Consider the following 18,839-nt stretch of genomic DNA (forward strand, 5'->3'; position numbering starts at 1 on the left):
ATAACAATATGGGAATGAGGTAGTTGGGTGGGCTATTTACAGATGGGCTATGTACAGGTGCAATGATCTGTAAGGTGCTCTGACAGCTGATGCTTAAAGTTAGAGGGAGATATGAGTTTCCAGCTTCAGTGATTTTTGCAATTCGTTCCAGTCATTGGCAGCAGAGAACTGGAAGGAAAGGCGGCCAAAGGAGGAAATGGCTTTGGGGATGACCAGTGAAATATACCTGCTGGAACGCATGTTATGGGTGGGTGTTTCTATGGAGACCAGTGAGCTGAGATAAGGCAGGGCTTTACCTAGCAAATACTTATAGATGACCTGGAGCCAGTGGGTTTGGCGACGAATTTGAAGCGAGGGCCAGCCAACGAGAGCATACAGGTCGCAGTGGTGGGTAGTATATGGGGCTTTGGTGACAAAACAGATGGTACTGTGATAGACTCCATCCAATTTGCTGAGTAGAGTGTTGGAGGCTATTTTGTAAATGACATCGCCGAAGTCGAGGGTTGGTAGGATAATCAGGTTTACGAGGGTATGTTTGGCAGCATGAGTGAAGGAGGCTTTGTTGCGAATTAGGAAGCCGATTCCAGATTTCATTTTGGATTGGACTGCCAGTTAGTGCCATTTTGGAGGGCGTAACCAGTGAGCTAGCAAGGTCACAACTCCAAACTATTGGGAGATGGCCTTTGAAATATTTGTTGCTCTATTCTAAATCACCTATCAACAGTTAAGCTTTGATAAATATAACTCAACTGGTCTACAACCGGTGTTGTAAACCAGGTGCATTCCATAAAATGTCTCGACATTGCTTTGTTTACCCATTCTATTTCTGTGATTAATACCGGTAAGCGATTGACTTAGCTACATGTAGGCTATACAGTTAGACTTGTCACTTCCATTTTTATGACCATAACAAAATCTGTGTCTCCTGTCATATATTATCTCTAAAATTAGTCCAAAGTTCTTTGCACTCCTAAGTTTCATCCAATGGAGCCAGCTCTGGTTGACATTCTGCACCACGGAAGTTGTAGCTTCTACGTACGATTGAATATACTTTATTGTTCATTTACATGGAAATTCATTTTGTGCGATCAGAATACAAATACACAAACACTGGAAAGTTAATAGGGCTGCGTTTACACAGGCAGCCCAATTCAGATCATTTTTTCCACTAATTGGTTTTTTGACCAATCACATCAGATATTTTTCAGATCTGATTAGACCAGTTAGTGGATAAAAGATCAGAATTGGGCTGTCAGTTTAAATGCAGCCTTTTTCTTTTTTTTTTAGCTTAACGCACACATTCACAGTCCCTGCAGCCTTCTGTCCGACCATATATTGGGCCTGTCCCACTGTTCAGCAGCCTTGTGGCTGATGGAATGAAACTTGCCTTGCTCCTATTCTTGCTGAACAGTGGGACCTTATATCTCCTTCTGGAGGACAGCAGCTCAAAACATTGGGCCAGATTGTGTGCAGGGTTCTCTATGATGCGCTTGGCCTTGTCCATCTATGATGGAGGCCATGAAGCCCCCTGCACTGCAGCCTGCTGAGCTTGGAACCAAGGCTTAAGGTCCTCCCGATGATGGCCTTGTAAGGCAATTGACAGCCCACCATACCAGGCCAGGAAACAGAAAGTCAGCACACTCGCTATATTGCAGGTGTAGTACGGTGCCGTTTATGATGAGGACATTTTTATTTTTATGAGCGTGGCCTTATTTCTATTACAGCATATTGGGTGACTGCCATTCATATTCCATTCACCCAGATCAATGTCAAATTGATAGGTTTAGGATACTACATGATACATAATTTTTCCCTATACCCATCATGAGGTTGCTACAACCTAGACAATGAATGAAAGTTTACAACGTAGGTGCACATAGGTTGAGAGAAATTTGAGGTGACAGACGGTGAAGCATGGACAGACAGTGACACATTCAATACCGCCTTGCACACTCTTGCGTGCATCTAGCTTACCAAGGGTGTAATCATTAGTCCATCAGTTGCAAACAAGAGTTTCTATTGGACAGATTCAGGTACGTTTATCCACATTTTGTTGCGTTTGCTTCCGTTTAACAAACGTTTTCAACAGAATCGGCAGATTGAATACACCCCTGATCATGTGTAAACCCAGTTCACTTTCATAGCAGCCACATTGTATTCCTTCTGGCATCTATGCGCTCACCTCCTCTCACCTTTCACCTTTGTTTGTGGACTTCAATGCATCAGCTGTATGTGACCAGCCGAAAAACCTTTCCAAGCCAAACCATATCATAACCGCTAAACACAGCCTACATCGTTGTCACCATATTAGCTAAAGTAACCATAGTCAGCATAGCTAACAGAACTAAAGCGATAGGAAACCTGCTTCAATCATGCAGTAACGTTAGTGTATAGTCAGTAAGCAGTTTAGAGCTTACACCAGCTGGCCCCGGTGGCAATAAATTAGTTAAACCAAAAACTTACCTTGACTTGGAACAGTTCCAGTGCTGTGTTGGACAGTCATAGTCAGCAAGCTAATATAGCATCCATCTGTTTGAGCAGGGTGTTTGAGTAGGCTAAACTAGCTAGCTGCATTTGCTAGCTAAGTTACTTTTTTTTAAAGAAATTAATTTGTTCAAAACTGTTCAACTATTGTCTTTCTCTCTCTGAGTCAACTACTCACCACATGTTATGCACTGCAGTGCTAGCTAGCTGAAGCTTATGCTTTCAGTACTAGATTAATTCTCTGATCCTTTGATTGGGTGGACAACATGTCAGTTCATGTTGCAAGGACTCTGATAGGTTGGAGAACGTCCTCCAGAAGTTGTCATAATTTCTTTGTAAGTCTATAGAATGGGGTGAGAACCATGAGCCTCCTAGGTTTTGTATTGAAGTCAATGTACCCAGAAGACGACAGAAGCTAGCTGTCCTCTGGCTACATCATGGTGCTACCTACAGAGTGCAGTTAAGGCTACTGTTGACCTTCATTGCAAAACAGTGTGTTTTAAACAATTATTTGGTGACGTGAACATATTTAGTGTAGTTTTATCAAAAAAGTTGAACTTTTGGAATGTTTAAATGTTATGAAATTCACTGAGGAGGATGGTCCTCTCTTTCCTCCTTTGAGGAGCCTCAACTGGTGGTGTAGTTGGCGAGTGTCCAGGTGTTGACATATATTCCATTTCCGTTCCCTGCTTTAACCTCCATATCCACCCTCTGCCCCTACACACCCTGCCCCATGGAGAGTCTAGGTTCAGTTTCTCTCTATACCTTGTTCTATACCATTTATATAAACTGCTTTAGGCCTACTGTGAGCCATGCATGTAAAGCCTAAAAACACATTACCATTCCACAAGACTGGACAATGTTTTTGAATCTCGCTCTACTCACCTCCACAATCATCTCCTCCCTGACCCTGTCTGTGCAGATGAAGGAAGCCCTGTCCGAGATCATCCAGCTGGCCACGGTGGACTCTGAGCCCTGGGTACTGATGGTGGCAGACATCCTAAAGTCCTTCCCTGAGACAGGCTCCCTCAACCTGGACCTGGAGGAGCAGAACCCCAACGTACAGGACATCCTGGGGGAGCTCCGGGAGAAAGGTGGGTACGCTACCATATGTCAGGGGTTACTAGTCAAGGGGGAAAATGAGAACAGCAGGGGTCATTGAGGTCCATGGTTCTAGCTTTGTCACTGGAATGAATGATTTATGAAAATGGTGCTCTGTGTTTTTTTTTTTGTACCTATTTCAAGTAGGATACCTTTTCCAGCATGTTGGTGCTGCTCTACAATCACCTGTTGATTGGCCGTGTATCAGAGTGGAGAATCGTGTTTTGTATTCAGTACATGAGCGGTGAATTGCTGAGCTCTAGACTACTTGTCATTGTGCACTTTTTATTTATCACCTGTGTACATGTATATAGAGCTACTGGTTGGTTATAGTACACCTGCCTGTCTGCATCATGCTAACGGCTTTCACTTGCTCTTTGGGGTCTAGGTCGTGTTACTGTAAAAACACTGTCAGCTGCTGATGTAAAAAGGTCCTAATTAAGCTTTCAAGATCCATTTAGAGATGTAATAAACAAAAAAATAAATGCTTTTGATTGCTCTCCTCCCTGCAGTTAGTGAGTGTGAGGCGTCAGCCATGCTCCCCCTGGAGTGCCAGTACCTGAACAAGAGCGCCCTGACCACACTGGTGGGCCCACTCACGCCCCCCGTCAAACACTTCCAGCTGAAGAGGAAGCCCAAGAGTGCCACGCTCAGGGCAGAGCTGCTGCAGAAATGTAAGATAAGACACATTCACTCCATCCAGGGTACATGACAAGAGTCTAAAATGGCCACCTCGTCTCTTCACCTCAATCTCCGCATCTTCATCTGGGGACAAATGTATCGAGCGTCTCAGATTAGTAGTGCTGATCTGGGATCAGGTCCCCCTCCTGTCCATTTACTGTTATTAGTGCAGATGAAGGAAAGCAGATGAGAAAAGGAAGCCACTTTAAACTGTTGAAATACCTCCCCATGTTTCAGGTCTCCTCTCCTTTGTGCTAATTTTACAGAAAGTTGAATGGTCTTTTTGTCACATTGATGAATGGTCATGACTCATGTTCATTGCAGGACACGCACTGGAAAACAAACATGAGCGTTTCTTATTGGACAAGTTAATGTAGTCCCTCCCTGTTTCTTTTGTCAGGTGCCAAATGAACAGCACCCTTGGGTGTATTCACTAGGACCCTAACAGAAGCAAACAGGACGAAAAAGGACCTACCTGAATTGGTTCTATTGAAAGTCTTATTTTAGTTTTAAAATGTTTTCCATTGCAAAATGTTATGCTACAATGTTCACTGATTTAATACACCCCATTGACTCATTGTTATTGTGTTTTCAGCCACAGAGACGGCTCAACAGCTGAAGAAGACAGCGGGAGTGCCTTTCCACGCCAAAGGAAGAGGCCTGGTCAAGAAGATGGACACCACCAGTGAGTTTGACACACTTCTTGTTGTTGCCAAGACTATGCCTATGAACACGTACACCATTTATACCAGGGTTTAGCCTTGAAATGAATAACGCAAGAGCTGCTGCTACAGCGCCTCAATCAAGTAATTTGTTGCTGCTGGAGTGAAACATGCTTTTATTAGCGCAATCATTGCGGAACAATTCTAAATGTAATTGCGTGTTAAAAAAATATATATATTTTGATGGCAACGATTCCACATAGCTACAGCAAATCGCATCCTCGTTGTGTAGTATGGGGACCCCAGGAAAAGCATGCTCCAAAAACACTAAAATACCTAGTTTTAGAAATGGCAAAGCTCTCAGTATACACATTAAATTGTTATATTTGCAATGTTCTATTCCATTTTGTTGCGAAAAAATTACTTATCCTTTAATTGTTTGAAACCTGAACATTTAACTGCATATAACAGGGCATGTCTTACCTTGCTTCAAAGTATCCTCTATCCAAAATCCGATCCAACATGGAGGCAATTATTTTATAAAGACTTCCATATGCCAATGAAACCAGTAGTCTATTTCTCTCATGTTCTATTTGTTTCCTTCAATGTCCAGTATCCAAAAGTAGAATCCTGGTCATATTAGCAGCGCGTGCGCGGTGCGCTTTTGAGTGTTTTCCCACTAATTGCATTATGGAATGAACATTCGCGTGTAGCCTACTGCCTTGTGCAACTGGATTCTTGAATTCCTGACGGGCTGCCCCCAGGTTGTGAAGGTAGGCACCTCATCTACACTGATTCTCAACACGGCCCCACAAGGGTGTGTCCTTAGTCCCCTCCTGTATTCCCTGTATACCCACGACTGCGTGGTCTCAGAGTTCCAATTCCATCATCAAGTTCACTGACGACACGACAGTAGTAGGCCTGATATACCAACTACGACGAGACAGCCTACAGGTAGGCACTCTGACGGCATGGTGCCAGGAAAACAACCTCTCCCTCAAATGTTAGCAAAACAAAGGCGCTGATTTGTGGACTTCAGGAGGAACCAGGCTGGACACGCCCCCATCATCATCAACGGGGCCGCTGTGGAGAAGGTCAATAACTTCAAATTCTTCAGCGTACATATCTCAGAGAAGCAGAAATGGTCTAACCACTGGGACACCGTAGTGAAAAAGGCACGACAGAGACTCTTAAACAGGATGCTGAAGTAATCCGGCCTGTCCCCGAGGGCCCTCAGTGTTCAACAGGAGCACCATCGAGAGCATACTGTCGGGCTGGGTCACAGCCTGGTACGGAAACTCGTCTGCCGCGGACCGCAGGACTCTTTAGATGGTGATACGTGCAGCTGAAAGAACCAGGTGTCACAGGAAGGTCAAGAAGATCATCAGGGAGCCCAGCCACCCAAACCATGCCCTGTTCAATTACTCAGGCGTGGGCAGACTGGACAATAGTTTCTACCCTCAGACCATCAGGCTGCTGAATATCCACCATTAGTCAGCTATCTGCTCCAGCCTCCCCACTGCTACTCCCCCATGGACATTTTCCCCCAAATACTCCCCCTATGGACATTTCCCACCCTCACACCCTCAATGGTCACTTACATTACCTGCTGCTCCCCCACCCCTGCTACTCCCCCATGGACATTCCCCCCTACCCCAATAGCGTTCATCACTGTTGCAGTTGTTAATATGTATATTATGTATTTATTTTTAACATATTTTGTTTTTATTTCACTTGGTCCCCACAACCCCCTCAATGGTCATGTTTCTCTCCCTATGGTCTTTATTCTGCCTCCACCCCAATGGATATTTATTCATCACTGCGACAGTTAAGATGTATATAGTGCTATTTGTTTTTTTATTACCATTTTAATTATTTTATTTCACTTAGTCCTGCATCACACCTGCAACCCTGTACATGTGACTATTAAACAATCAATCTGTGCATCGCTGCGCTTTGTAATGTGAAGAAATTATAGTTGATCAACTTCTTAAGCTAAACGTTCTGATCTGTTGCATCAGATTCATTGCTTTTTAGCAGGGTTTAAGTATCCTAGGGCTACTGGTTGTATGGATTTGGGCTCTATTGTCCCACAACTGCCCCAGTGTCTGTTTTGGAATAGGGCATTTCTTTGTCACACAGAACGACAAGCTGACAAATGGAGTAGGTCAACTTTTCTACCATGTGAGATAGATTGACATACGCTAGTGATTTTGCTGTTCGTTACTTATCTTGTTGGCTGAGGAAAAATACACGTGGACAGTTATTCTAGCGTCTTCAAATTGCGCAAGTTGCATCCTTGAGTTGCATGTTCGGTTAAGATGAACTACCATACTCTAAATGTGATTTTTCTGTCATTTTGAGCACTGTGGGTGGACGCCCTAATCAGGTTACACACCCAATGCATATGAGTCTGGTACATTTCTCAAATGTCCGGCGCCACATTTTCCTAACGGAAAACCTGATTCATACCCACTGGTATCTGAGTGGTTGCTGAGATCATGTTATCATGTTTTCTACCCTTCCTTCCAGCACCCCTGAAGGGGATACCCAAAGCCCCGTTCCGCAGCCCCACCACCCCCAGCATGTTCAGCCCCCCCAGCAACCGCACACCCATCGCCCCAGCACGGACACCCCTGCGCAAGGAGAGGGGGGTCAAGGTGACTAAGGGGGCTTAACAAGTGGCATGGGTTGTGTCCCAAATGGCACCCTATTCCCTACATAGTGTGTGTTGAAATGTGTCAAGAGAAGCTGATGCACATTATTCTCTGTTCTCCAGTTGTTAGACATCTCAGAGCTGGATATGGTGGGAGCTGGTAGAGAGGCAAAGAGGAGAAGAAAGACTTTGGGTAACTGCCTTTTCTATTTCCATCAATCCCTCTCTAGCTAGCAGTCTTCACTGTTGTTCACCATCCTTCAGACTCACTGACTCTTACTAATTGATTCTCTGCTAGTGGTATTTTCTACAACATTCAGGACAAGAAAAGTTGAGTCTGAACTTAAACCACTTATGGCCCTCTCTCTGTGTCTCTGTGTGTACAGAAACAGAGGCTGGGGAGAAAGCTGCTAAAGAGGAGGCTGTGGTGGAGAACGCTACACCAGACTATGCTGCTGGACTGGTATCTACACAGGTAGGTACACTAACTCGGTGTCACTCACACACTCGGTGTCACTCTCGCACGCTCACTCGCTCAGTGTCTCGAGCGCTCGGTCGGTGTCTCGCTCTCGGTCGGTGTCTCGCGCGCTCGCTCGGTCGGTGTCTCGCGCGCTCGCTCGGTCGGTGTCTCGCGCGCTCGCTCGGTCGGTGTCTCGCGCGCTCGCTCGGTCGGTGTCTCGCTCGCTCGGTCGGTGTCTCGCTCGCTCGGTCGGTGTCTCGCTCGCTCGGTCGGTGTCTCGCGCGCTCGGTCGGTGTCTCGCGCGCTCGGTCGGTGTCTCGCGCGCTCGGTCGGTGTCTCGCGCGCTCGGTCGGTGGTCTCGCGCGCTCGGGTCGGTGCTCTCGCGCTCGCTCGGTCTGTCGGTCTGTCTCGCGGCTCGCTCGGTCGGTCGGTGTCTCGCGCTCGCTCGGTCGGTCGGTCGGTCGGTGTCCTCGCGCTCGCTCGGTCGGTCGGTCGGTCGGTGTCTCGCGCTCGCTCGGTCGGTCGGTCGGTCGGTCGGTGTCTCGCGCTCGCTCGGTCGGTCGGTCGGTGTCTCGCGCTCGCTCGGTCGGTCGGTCGGTCGGTGTCTCGCGGCTCGGTCGGTCGCGGTCGGTCGGTGTCTCGCGCTCGGCGGTCGGTTCGGTCGGTGTCTTCGCGCTCGTCGGTCGGTCGGTGTCTCGCGCTCGCTCGGTCGGTCGGTGTCTCGCGCTCGCTCGGTCGGTCGGTGTCTCGCGCTCGCTCGGTCGGTCGGTGTCTCGCGCTCGGTCGGTCGGTCGGTGTCTCGCGCTCGCTCGCTCGGTCGGTCGGTGTCTCGCGCTCGGTCGGTCGGTCGGTGTCTCGCGCTCGCTCGCTCGGTCGGTCGGTGTCTCGCGCTCGGTCGGTCGGTCGGTGTCTCGCGCTCGCTCGGTCGGTCGGTCGGTCGGTGTCTCGCGCTCGCTCGGTCGGTCGGTCGGTGTCTCGCGCGCGCTCGCTCGGTGTCTCGCGCGCGCTCGCTCGGTGTCTCGCGCGCGCTCGCTCGGTGTCGCACGCGCACACACTAACTCACACAATGTAATGCAACTTATACAGCGGTATTGACCCACTTCTCCTGTGTTTCAGAAACTGGGTGCGTTGAACAACGAGAGCGCCCTGCCATCTACGAGCTACCTGCCGTCTACCCCCAGTATGGTCCCGTCCTCTTCCTACATTCCCAGTTCAGAGACACAGCCAGGTGAGACACCTACAGAGCTGTTACTCAGATCTCAGGGTAACCCTCCATTTGGCTAGCCTGGGTATCAGTCGGTTTGTGCTAACATTCCACTCCTTGCACTCCAGACAAGTTTTCTGTAGTTACTCCTATCCAATCTTCTCAGATTGGCAGAGTGATATAGCGATAGTCTCATGTCGATAACTGGTACTTCATTCTAGCGAACGCAGGTGGTTTGGGACGTGACGCCCTGCAGTCGGGTCGCCAGCCTGAGGAGTCAGCCACGCCCGGCGCTGCCGCCACCAGCACCCTCCCGGGCCAGTTCAAACAGAGGACGCCCATGTACAACGCCAGCAACACTGCCACCAGCCCCACCGCCCCCGCCTCGCCCAGCACGCCAGCCAGCACCCCCGCCAGCAGCAACGGACCCCCGGCTGCCGCCACCGCCACGCAGCCCGAGACCCCCACCACACAGCCCCCCCAGCCCCCGACGCCCACGCCCCAGCAGCCCCAGCCCAAGAAGAACCTCTCGCTCACGGTGAGTTGACTCAAGGCATCATTGGGACTTCCAATATCCACACTAGTATTCTACTTAGAATAACCATTATATTGGGCGAGCGTTCTAATCTGGACTACTTACTATGTGAGACTGCTATGCTTACATACAAACATTGACTGTAGAGATTGTAGTACGGTATGTGGAATGGTGGTTTACTTGCAATGGCTGATGTGTGGTTGTTTTACCTACCTTAGTGGTGTGTAACCTCTGTGCCGCTGTGTGTAACCTCTGTGCCGCTGTGTGTAACCTCAGAGAGACCAGATGTATGCTGCTCAGGAAATGTTCAAGACGGCCAACAAGGTTACCAGACCAGAGAAAGCGCTCATCCTTGGCTTCATGGCCGGATCCAGAGGTACTGTACTGCTTTCTGCAAAATACTCCCTCATTTTAGTAAAAAGTAATAGCTTTTTGCAATGGATTAGAAATATTCCCTGGAGTATGTCCACCTAGTCGTATACTGTGAGTTTAACATACTAGTAATGTTTTTGTAATGTGGATATGTGCAAGCCCTCTGGTGGGGTCAAATCTAAGCCTAACTGGCTATTTACTCACATGTACATGTGTACACAAACACACCTTCTAACACTCTTACCCTCACTGCTAGTTGAAAATGTCTGACTTCTACCATATCACCACACAACATCTCTAACTGATCTATCCCCTCCTCCTCCAGAGAACCCTTCTACCCTAACACTCTAGAACATCTAACTGATCTATCCCCTCCTCCTCCAGAGAACCCTTCTACCCTAACACTCTAGAACATCTAACTGATCTATCCCCTCCTCCTCCAGAGAACCCTTCTACCCTAACACTCTAGAACGTCTAACTGATCTATCCCCTCCTCCTCCAGAGAACCCTTCTACCCTTCTACCCTAACACTCTAGAACGTCTAACTGATCTATCCCCTCCTCCTTCTCCAGAGAACCCTTCTACCCTAACACTCTAGAACACCTAACTGATCTATCCCCTCCTCCTCCTCCAGAGAACCCTTCTACCCTAACACTCTAGAACATCTAACTGATCTATCCCCTCCTCCTCCAGAGAACCCTTCTACCCTAACACTCTAGAACGTCTAACTGATCTATCCCCTCCTCCTCCTCCAGAGAACCCTTCTACCCTAACACTCTAGAACGTCTAACTGATCTATCCCCTCCTCCTCCAGAGAACCCTTCTACCCTAACACTCTAGAACGTCTAACTGATCTATCCCCTCCTCCTCCTCCAGAGAACCCTTCTACCCTAACACTCTAGAACGTCTAACTGATCTATCCCCTCCTCCTTCTCCAGAGAACCCTTCTACCCTAACACTCTAGAACACCTAACTGATCTATCTCCTCCTCCAGAGAACCCATGTCCGGAGCAGGGGGACATTATCCAGATAAAGCTGAGTGAACACACAGAGATCCTTCCCAAGGCGGATGGCACAGGCAGCACCACCATGCTGGTGGACACAGTGTTTGAGATGAACTACTCCACAGGACAGTGGACCCGCCTCAAGAAGTACAAACCAATCACCAACGCCTCCTGAGGAGGCTGCTGGCCTGCCTGTCGGGACTAAACATACATACATACATACATACATACATACATACATACATACATTTGCATGCGCAAGCATCAACACAGACCAAATCCTCCTCTGGTGGACAGGGACTTGTGTGTATGCACAAGTGTGTGTGTGACATGGGCCAAATTCAGTGTGTGAGGGGCTAGGGAGGGTTTAGTGGGAGGGATAGGGGGGTACAGGTTAAGGGGGTATGGCTCCCTCTTTCAAAGTTCCTGCATTGCCAGGCAGGGGGGATACTCAAAACTTTTTTCCCCCCATTGGTTTGTTTTTCTGTTTTTGTTTATATGTCCCCTCAGATTCCTGAATGTTTGGTAAGGGGAGGGGTACAAAGTTATACCTTATTTTGATAAGACAACTTAACACTTGCTTTACTATTAAAGGTACAAGCATGCCACACTATGTCAAGAGAAAGTCGTTATTACAACTGTCCGTGTTTTTCATTGTGAGAAGGTAAATAATGGGACGTTTGCAGCTTACTACTTACCTTACCAAGAAGGGAAGAAAATAAAGTGAAAACATGTTCAGATTCCAGAGTGTTTAACATAAGTCCTTCAGAACATCTCTCTCTAAGATCATGATGATTAGGGTAAAGTTGGTCTATGGTAAAGATGCACTGTTGACAGCTTCGTCCACACTGATCTGTCGGATTACTCTTCAAGACAGGAAGTTCAGGCAACGGGGGTTGCACTAGCATGACGACACCTGTCGTAAGACAATGCAGTCTCACTGGTATTCAGTGGCGGCTTGTCCATTAGCGTGTTGGGGGCGGCACCCTATAGTCCAAAATAAAGTATGTTTAAAACACTCATAAGTGCTGTAGCCTTTACATTTTACGGTTTAAATACACTGCTCAAAAAAATAAAGGGAACACTAAAATAACACATCCTAGATCTGAATGAATGAAATAATCTTATTAAATACTTTTTTCTTTACATAGTTCAATGTGCTGACAACAAAATCACACAAAAATAATCAATGGAAATCCAATTTATCAACCCATGGAGGTCTGGATTTGGAGTCACACTCAAAATTAAAGTGGAAAACCACACTACAGGCTGATCCAACGTTGATGTAATGTCCTTAAAACAAGTCAAAATGAGGCTCAGTAGTGTGTGTGGCCTCCACGTGCCTGTATGACCTCCCTACAACGCCTGGGCATGCTCCTGATGAGGTGGCGGATGGTCTCCTGAGGAATCTCCTCCCAGACCTGGACTAAAGCATCCGCCAACTCCTGGACAGTCTGTGGTGCAACGTGGTGTTGGTGGATGGAGCGAGACATGATGTCCCAGATGTGCTCAATTGGATTCAGGTCTGGGGAACGGGCGGGCCAGTCCATAGCATCAATGCCTTCCTCTTTCAGGAACTGCTGACACACTCCAGCCACATGAGCTCTAGCATTGTCTTGCATTAGGAGGAATCCTGGGCCAACCGCACCAGCATATGGTCTCACAAGGGGTCTGAGGATCTCATCTCGGTACCTAATGGCAGTCAGGCTACCTCTGGCGAGCACATGGAGGGCTGTGCGGCCCCCAAAGAAATGCCACCACACCATGACTGACCCACCGTGAAACAGGTCATGCTGGAGGATGTTGCAGGCAGCAGAACGTTCTCCACGGCGTCTCCAGACTCTGTCACGTCTGTCACGTGCTCAGTGTGAACCTGCTTTCATCTGTGAAGAGCACAGGGCGCCAGTGGCGAATTTGCCAATCTTGGTGTTCTCTGGCAAATGCCTAACGTCCTGCACGGTGTTGGGCTGTAAGCACAACCCCCACCTGTGGACGTCGGGCCCTCATACCACCCTCATGGAGTCTGTTTCTGACCGTTTGAGCAGACACATGCACATTTGTGGCCTCCTGGAGGTCATTTTGCTGGGCTCTGGCAGTGCTCCTCCTGCTCCTCCTTGCACAAAGGCGGAGGTAGCGGTCATGCTGCTGGGTTGTTGCCCTCCTACGGCCTCCTCCACGTCTCCTGATGTACTGGCCTGTCTCCTGGTAGCGCCTCCATGCTCTGGACACTATGCTGACAGACACAGCAAACTTTCTTGCCACAGCTCGCATTGATGTGCCATCCTGGATGAGCTGCACTACCTGAGCCACTTGTGTGGGTTGTAGACTCCGTCTCATGCTACCACTAGAGTGAAAGCACCGCCAGCATTCAAAAGTGACCAAAACATCAGCCAGGAAGCATAGAAACTGAGAAGTGGTCTGTGGTTACCACCTGCAGAATCACTCCTTTATTGGGGGTGTCTTGCTAATTGCCTATAATTTCCACCTGTTGTCTATTCCATTTGCACAACAGCATGTGAAATTTATTGTCAATCAGTGTTGCTTCCTAAGTGGACAGTTTGATTTCACAGAAGTGTGATTGACTTGGAGTTACATTGTGTTGTTTAAGTGTTCCCTTTATTTTTTTGAGCAGTATATGTTCCAAACTATTTCAGTTGGCTTCATTGCTCTGAGGGGGGCATGTTTTAGCATCCAGGACCGCTACATTAGATTACATTGACAGCTAGAGGTTCTGAGAAGAAATGCACTGCTGCTTCAAGTCTATTGCTCCTCTTGGGGCGTGGAGCTTTGAACGCCCTAGCCGCTCTGATCTAACTCCATTCCAACAGCAGGCAGTAATCATGGTCAACAGATGTGAAAACGAATGGGATTTTGGCCCCAACAGGCAGCATCTCGTGGTGGGATGAGCGGCTGTGAGTATACTGTATATGTCATTACAATCTGAAATCAGGAATAAAGTAACCCATAATCAATACAGCACTGACTTTGTGCGGCACCTGACCTTCGGATTGACTGTCATGCTCATGACAGAGTTTTAGGCTACAGGATGAAAGGTTGGTGGAATTAATTTCCAGATTAGCCAACACAGCTTGAATGTTCATTGCTTGCTACTTGATGAGGCCCAATCCTTCAGTAGACTCAGACTGGCGCTTTGCTTTGGTGTATGGCCCTGAATGTTTACCATTTGTATGTCCCAAAATTGTATTCTTATTCACTAATGGAGGAGAGGATAAGGTTTTTATTTTTTGCAAGGCAATATAGTTGACAATTAAGCTTTTCTCTGCAATTTCAGTTATGCTGGAACTGTGTTTTTGATCTGCAGTCATTTCTGATTTCTATTAGGACTGGTGGTATTCTGTTATGTCAATCCAGTCAGGCTTTTTAATTAACACATGATTTGGGGCATTTAGTTGAATTTATGGATCTTGCAGCACTGGACCTGTTGAAAAACCCTATTTTCTTGGCGAACTGTTGCCTTTCACTGGTTTAATTAACTATAGGCTAAGGTAATGAAATGCATTTCTGTCCAAACATTTCAGCAGGCCTTCCGCCTCAGTCAATCACGAGCCGCCATTCATATGAATGTCCCTAAGACTGATTGGACTGTACCAGAGTAAGTGCTCCTCTGCAAGGCCCGCCTTAAAATGTAAGCAAATTACAAGGCTAAGATTTGTCTGTATCCTTTACTCAAAACAAGTCACTAGAAATTAGCATTTCACCCCCAAAAAACATTTTTTTTTCAAATAAATCTTACCTGCTGGGATACAAAACCAGACCACGGGCATGAAGCTTGACCACCAGTTTCAACATAGTTCTGAAACACCCTTTTGTGCTTTCCTGATGGCAGTGAAATTATATACAATCGAAGATGAGTATGTCCATGCATGCTTATTTCAATAATGTAATGGTGCTGAAATGATTGTAACATGGAAAAACCCTCTCTGCACAATTTTATTTTTTATGAATATAGCTATATAAATGTAGATTCCACCTAAATAGACATAACTGTGGGCTCAGTGATAATTCTAATGTAAAGTGTAACAGGAAATTAATAGGTACAGGATAGCAACAACAACTGCCCGAGTTCCACCAGGAACGCACAATCCCTCCATCAGTGCTCAGACTGTCCGCAATAGGCTGAGAGGCTGGACTGAGGGCTTGCAGGCCTGTTGAAGGGCAGGTCCTCACCAGACATCACCGGCAACAACGTCGCCTATGGGCACAAACCCACCGTCGCTGGACTAGACAGGACTGGCAAAAAGTACTTAATGCAGCTGGCAGCCACACCAGATACTGACTTTTGATTTTGACCCGCCCCCCATATTTGCTCAGGGACACATTCAATTTCTGTTAGTCACATGTCTGTGGAACTTGTTCAGTTCATACAAATATTTACACATGTTAAGTTTGCTGAAAATAAATGCAGTTGACAGTGAGGACGTTCATTTTTTTTTGCTCAGTTTAGAAAATGACAAGTTTAAATCACCCAGTAAAATACTTGAGTAAAGTATATTTTAAACCAAATAATTTAAGAATAAAAGTATCAATAATTTCACATTACTTAAATTAGAAATCCAGACGGCACCATTTTATTTTTTAAAGACAGCCAGGGGCACACTCCAACATCAAAAGAAGCATTTATGTTTAGTGAGTTCTAAACAGCGGGGACAATCAAGCATTCCCAGAAGCTTGGTTTGTGCGTAAAAACCGCAAATTCAGACGAAGGGTGTGATGTGTCTGCACTCAAAAATAAAATCAAGGTTTTTAATGCATTAGGGATGGTATACACAGACGGTTCAGCTTTCTCCAGTGTGTAGGTACACATCGTTTTAAATCAGCATTTGGTGGGAACACAGATGAGCAGCACGTGCTTCTAATCAGTCCACCAGATCAGAGGCAGTAGGGACTAACAGGTAGGGATGTTCTCTTGATAAATGCGTGAATTATACATTTTCTGTCCTGCTAAGCGTTCAAAATGTAACAAGTAGGCTACTTTTGTGTGTCAGGGAGAGTGTATGGTATAAGAAATATATACTTTTCTTTAGGTATGTAGTGAAGCAGAAGTTGTCATAAATAGTAAAGTGAAGATAATCCAAAAAATACTAGTACTTTACACCACAGATACAGGCCATCAAACCACTGACTTGCGATTCTTTCTGCGTTGGACAGCCATAATGATCTGTACCAGGATCCTGTATTTGTTGTTCTTCATGTTGTCCTTGGCCTTCTTCAGGAGGTGTTCGAACTCACGCTCATCGTAGTGCTGCTGGAACGTTGTGTACTTCTCTCTCTCCTTCTTAATCTCCTCCTCGCCTAGGAAGAGAACAGAGAACCTTACAACACAACTTTGAACATATTGAACACAGAGGGTTCTATTTACAGCTGGGGATTAAGGCAACGCTAGTGTCAAATACACGTACGTTTGCCATTTTGTCATGTAAAAACTGACCCACTGGCATTTTCCAGTCCTAACGCCAGGTTCGGCAATTTACCTGTCTTATATCAACTCGCTTGCGCTCAGATGGGAGGAGTGGAAATATGAGGTGTGTCCTTAAAAACATGATCCAAAGTGCTAATTTCAGCAACCGCTGATTGGGATATTTAAGACCAACCAAAAGCTGTTGTTTGGGGTGACACTTCCCATATGCGCATGGAACAAGAGCAATTGCGAAGTAGTCAATAATGTCGATAAAGTGTTTGACTCCTGAGACAGCTTGGAAATAAATCTTAAAATCACCAAAACGTTATTAAAATATGAAGTTTCATAGGAATAAAACAGTGAACTGACATTCCCTTTTGTTAGGGTTGAACTGGCTATTTGGATGCATAACTTATATAATATACTGGGGAAGCTATGCTACAATGATAAGTACATAAACTACGAATAAATCAACTGTTGAAGACAAGAAGAACTACAACCGGCAACAGGAAGTGTGTCACGACGCTGGGACCAGCCTTCACGCCGACGTTAGGAGGAGCAAGTTTAAAACATGCTCCTCCTCCCTCTGACAGGCCAGCATTGAGCGGGAACTATCTCTGTCAGAGTATATAAGAGAGAACAATAGGATGTGACGCTCTCTTCTCTGTCTGCCCTGCGTGGTGTCACAGAGAGACCGTATACGAACATCACATTTTCCATTTGTACTATCATTCTATTTATGAATTAAATAATCATTGCAAAACTAAGTTGCATGGTTTGTTTATATCCTAATACCAGATTCGAATTGACGCAACGTGACACTTTATCTATGAATTGTAGGCAGGCCCACATTTATTTTAGCCATGAGGTCCTGGTTTGGACGTGCGCAAAAACCTACTTGTCCATTCCCATCATGAAACGAGAGATGAGAACCTCGGTGAACACTGGTAAACCTCATATTTAGAAGTTATCTGTAACCTGTAACACCTGCATGTTTTCCGTTTCATATTTTCAAAACCCAAGCCCTCCCTTAGACCTACTATAACGAATGATGGTTCAACAGCAATGAGTGTCTTTTTTTTTTATCCTGCAGATTACATTTTACATGTATTTAAAAAAAGATTGTTTTTCGTTTAATTGTATTACAACCAATCTTATTAGAATGATTCACCTTCCTGGATTTATGGTTACAACGTCTGTGCCGCGCATGCAATACATCTTCTGGAGATGTGTGAATGCGATCTGATCTGTAAAATGGTTCCGATTATGTTCATAAAACATACAGTAGGGCTATTTGGGAGCAGTATAATGGTGAGTGGACATTCTCCCTTTTTATTGGATATTTGTCCTGCTACTGTGAAAAGTTTGGATGTGCATAAAACCCTCCATAGTCTGCGTTGTTTTAATATTATATGCCCACTGGGAGAAATTATGGTACCTCTACGTGTGACATAGCCTATTTAAAATGAGTTGTTTTGTTTAGAATTATTAGTTCTCTTTTTAGGCCTTATCAATAATTAATTACATTTTGCTTATTGACAATGTTTGGCATGTCCATGCTCAGCCATAATGCAATTTACAGTAGGCCTAGCCCCTATATCAGTGTGAATGCTATTGAAGCCAACCATGTAATTACTTTGAACAGTGTGGAAAGCAAATGGGTTCAAGTTAATTTATTTAGCAAAGATAGGTTATATTTTGTTTATGTAAGCCATTTAACATACTATAACGGACTAATATTGGAGTTGACTTCAGGGCAGTACATAAAATACTTTAAATACACAATTTGAAGCAACCGCATATGTTGCCGTAGAGCACGTTCTGATTGGCCAGTGAGAGGCCAAGCCTCGTCATACCCACAACTTATTTATTCATCAAAACCCAGTCCTTTTGCGCCAGCAGTGCACTGATACTTTTTGGTTGTTAAAATAGCTAAAGTATTTCTTAAACAACCCCGAACCTAAAACGCAGGGGTACTCAAGTACTATTTGAGAAGGTCCGGTCATACAATTTCCTAGCAGTGGCGTGTAGTCATGGATGCCAAGGGAAGCTAGGCTTCCCCAAATATTTGACCAATAAAACATTTTCAATTATGAAATAATTTATATTTCATCTCTCTGTGTTTTCATACTGTTTAAGTCAATTTGCAAGTGGCTGAGTCTCACTAGAGAAATCATCCGAGCAGGGAAAACACTGCCCCACTGTCTAAGTATGTGTTGCCCATGTAGTAGCCTATATGTAGCTCACATTAACTAGCTAGC

The 18,839-nt window shown here is 45.9% G+C and overlaps 2 protein-coding genes across 4 annotated transcripts in view; one reads left to right on the plus strand and one right to left on the minus strand.

Moving 5' to 3' along the window:
* Positions 1-10,054, minus strand: part of LOC115194412 (neuropeptide-like protein C4orf48 homolog) — a 15,471-nt gene extending 5,417 nt beyond the window's left edge. Inside the window, exon 1 of one of the 2 annotated variants that reach the window (XM_029754093.1) lies at positions 9,997-10,054. The gene's annotated coding sequence lies outside the window, so the exon portion shown is untranslated. Of the gene's footprint in view, positions 1-3,369; positions 3,443-9,996 lie in introns of those variants that run through there. The other variant, XM_029754091.1, reaches the window with a different exon arrangement.
* Positions 1-11,778, plus strand: part of LOC115194411 (negative elongation factor A) — a 12,924-nt gene extending 1,146 nt beyond the window's left edge. For both annotated transcript variants that reach the window (XM_029754088.1, XM_029754089.1), the window contains exons 2-11: positions 3,407-3,578; positions 4,098-4,259; positions 4,862-4,951; positions 7,461-7,588; positions 7,708-7,777; positions 7,971-8,059; positions 9,161-9,272; positions 9,470-9,786; positions 10,060-10,159; positions 11,150-11,778. In XM_029754088.1, the coding sequence (XP_029609948.1) occupies positions 3,407-3,578; positions 4,098-4,259; positions 4,862-4,951; positions 7,461-7,588; positions 7,708-7,777; positions 7,971-8,059; positions 9,161-9,272; positions 9,470-9,786; positions 10,060-10,159; positions 11,150-11,334 (1,425 nt within the window). In that variant the 3' untranslated portion in view covers positions 11,335-11,778. The remainder of the gene's footprint in view (positions 1-3,406; positions 3,579-4,097; positions 4,260-4,861; positions 4,952-7,460; positions 7,589-7,707; positions 7,778-7,970; positions 8,060-9,160; positions 9,273-9,469; positions 9,787-10,059; positions 10,160-11,149) is intronic.
* The last annotated feature ends 7,061 nt before the right edge of the window (positions 11,779-18,839 follow it).

This window comes from Salmo trutta, chromosome 5 (genome assembly GCF_901001165.1).
Source record: "Salmo trutta chromosome 5, fSalTru1.1, whole genome shotgun sequence".
NCBI classification, from domain to species: domain Eukaryota; kingdom Metazoa; phylum Chordata; class Actinopteri; order Salmoniformes; family Salmonidae; genus Salmo; species Salmo trutta.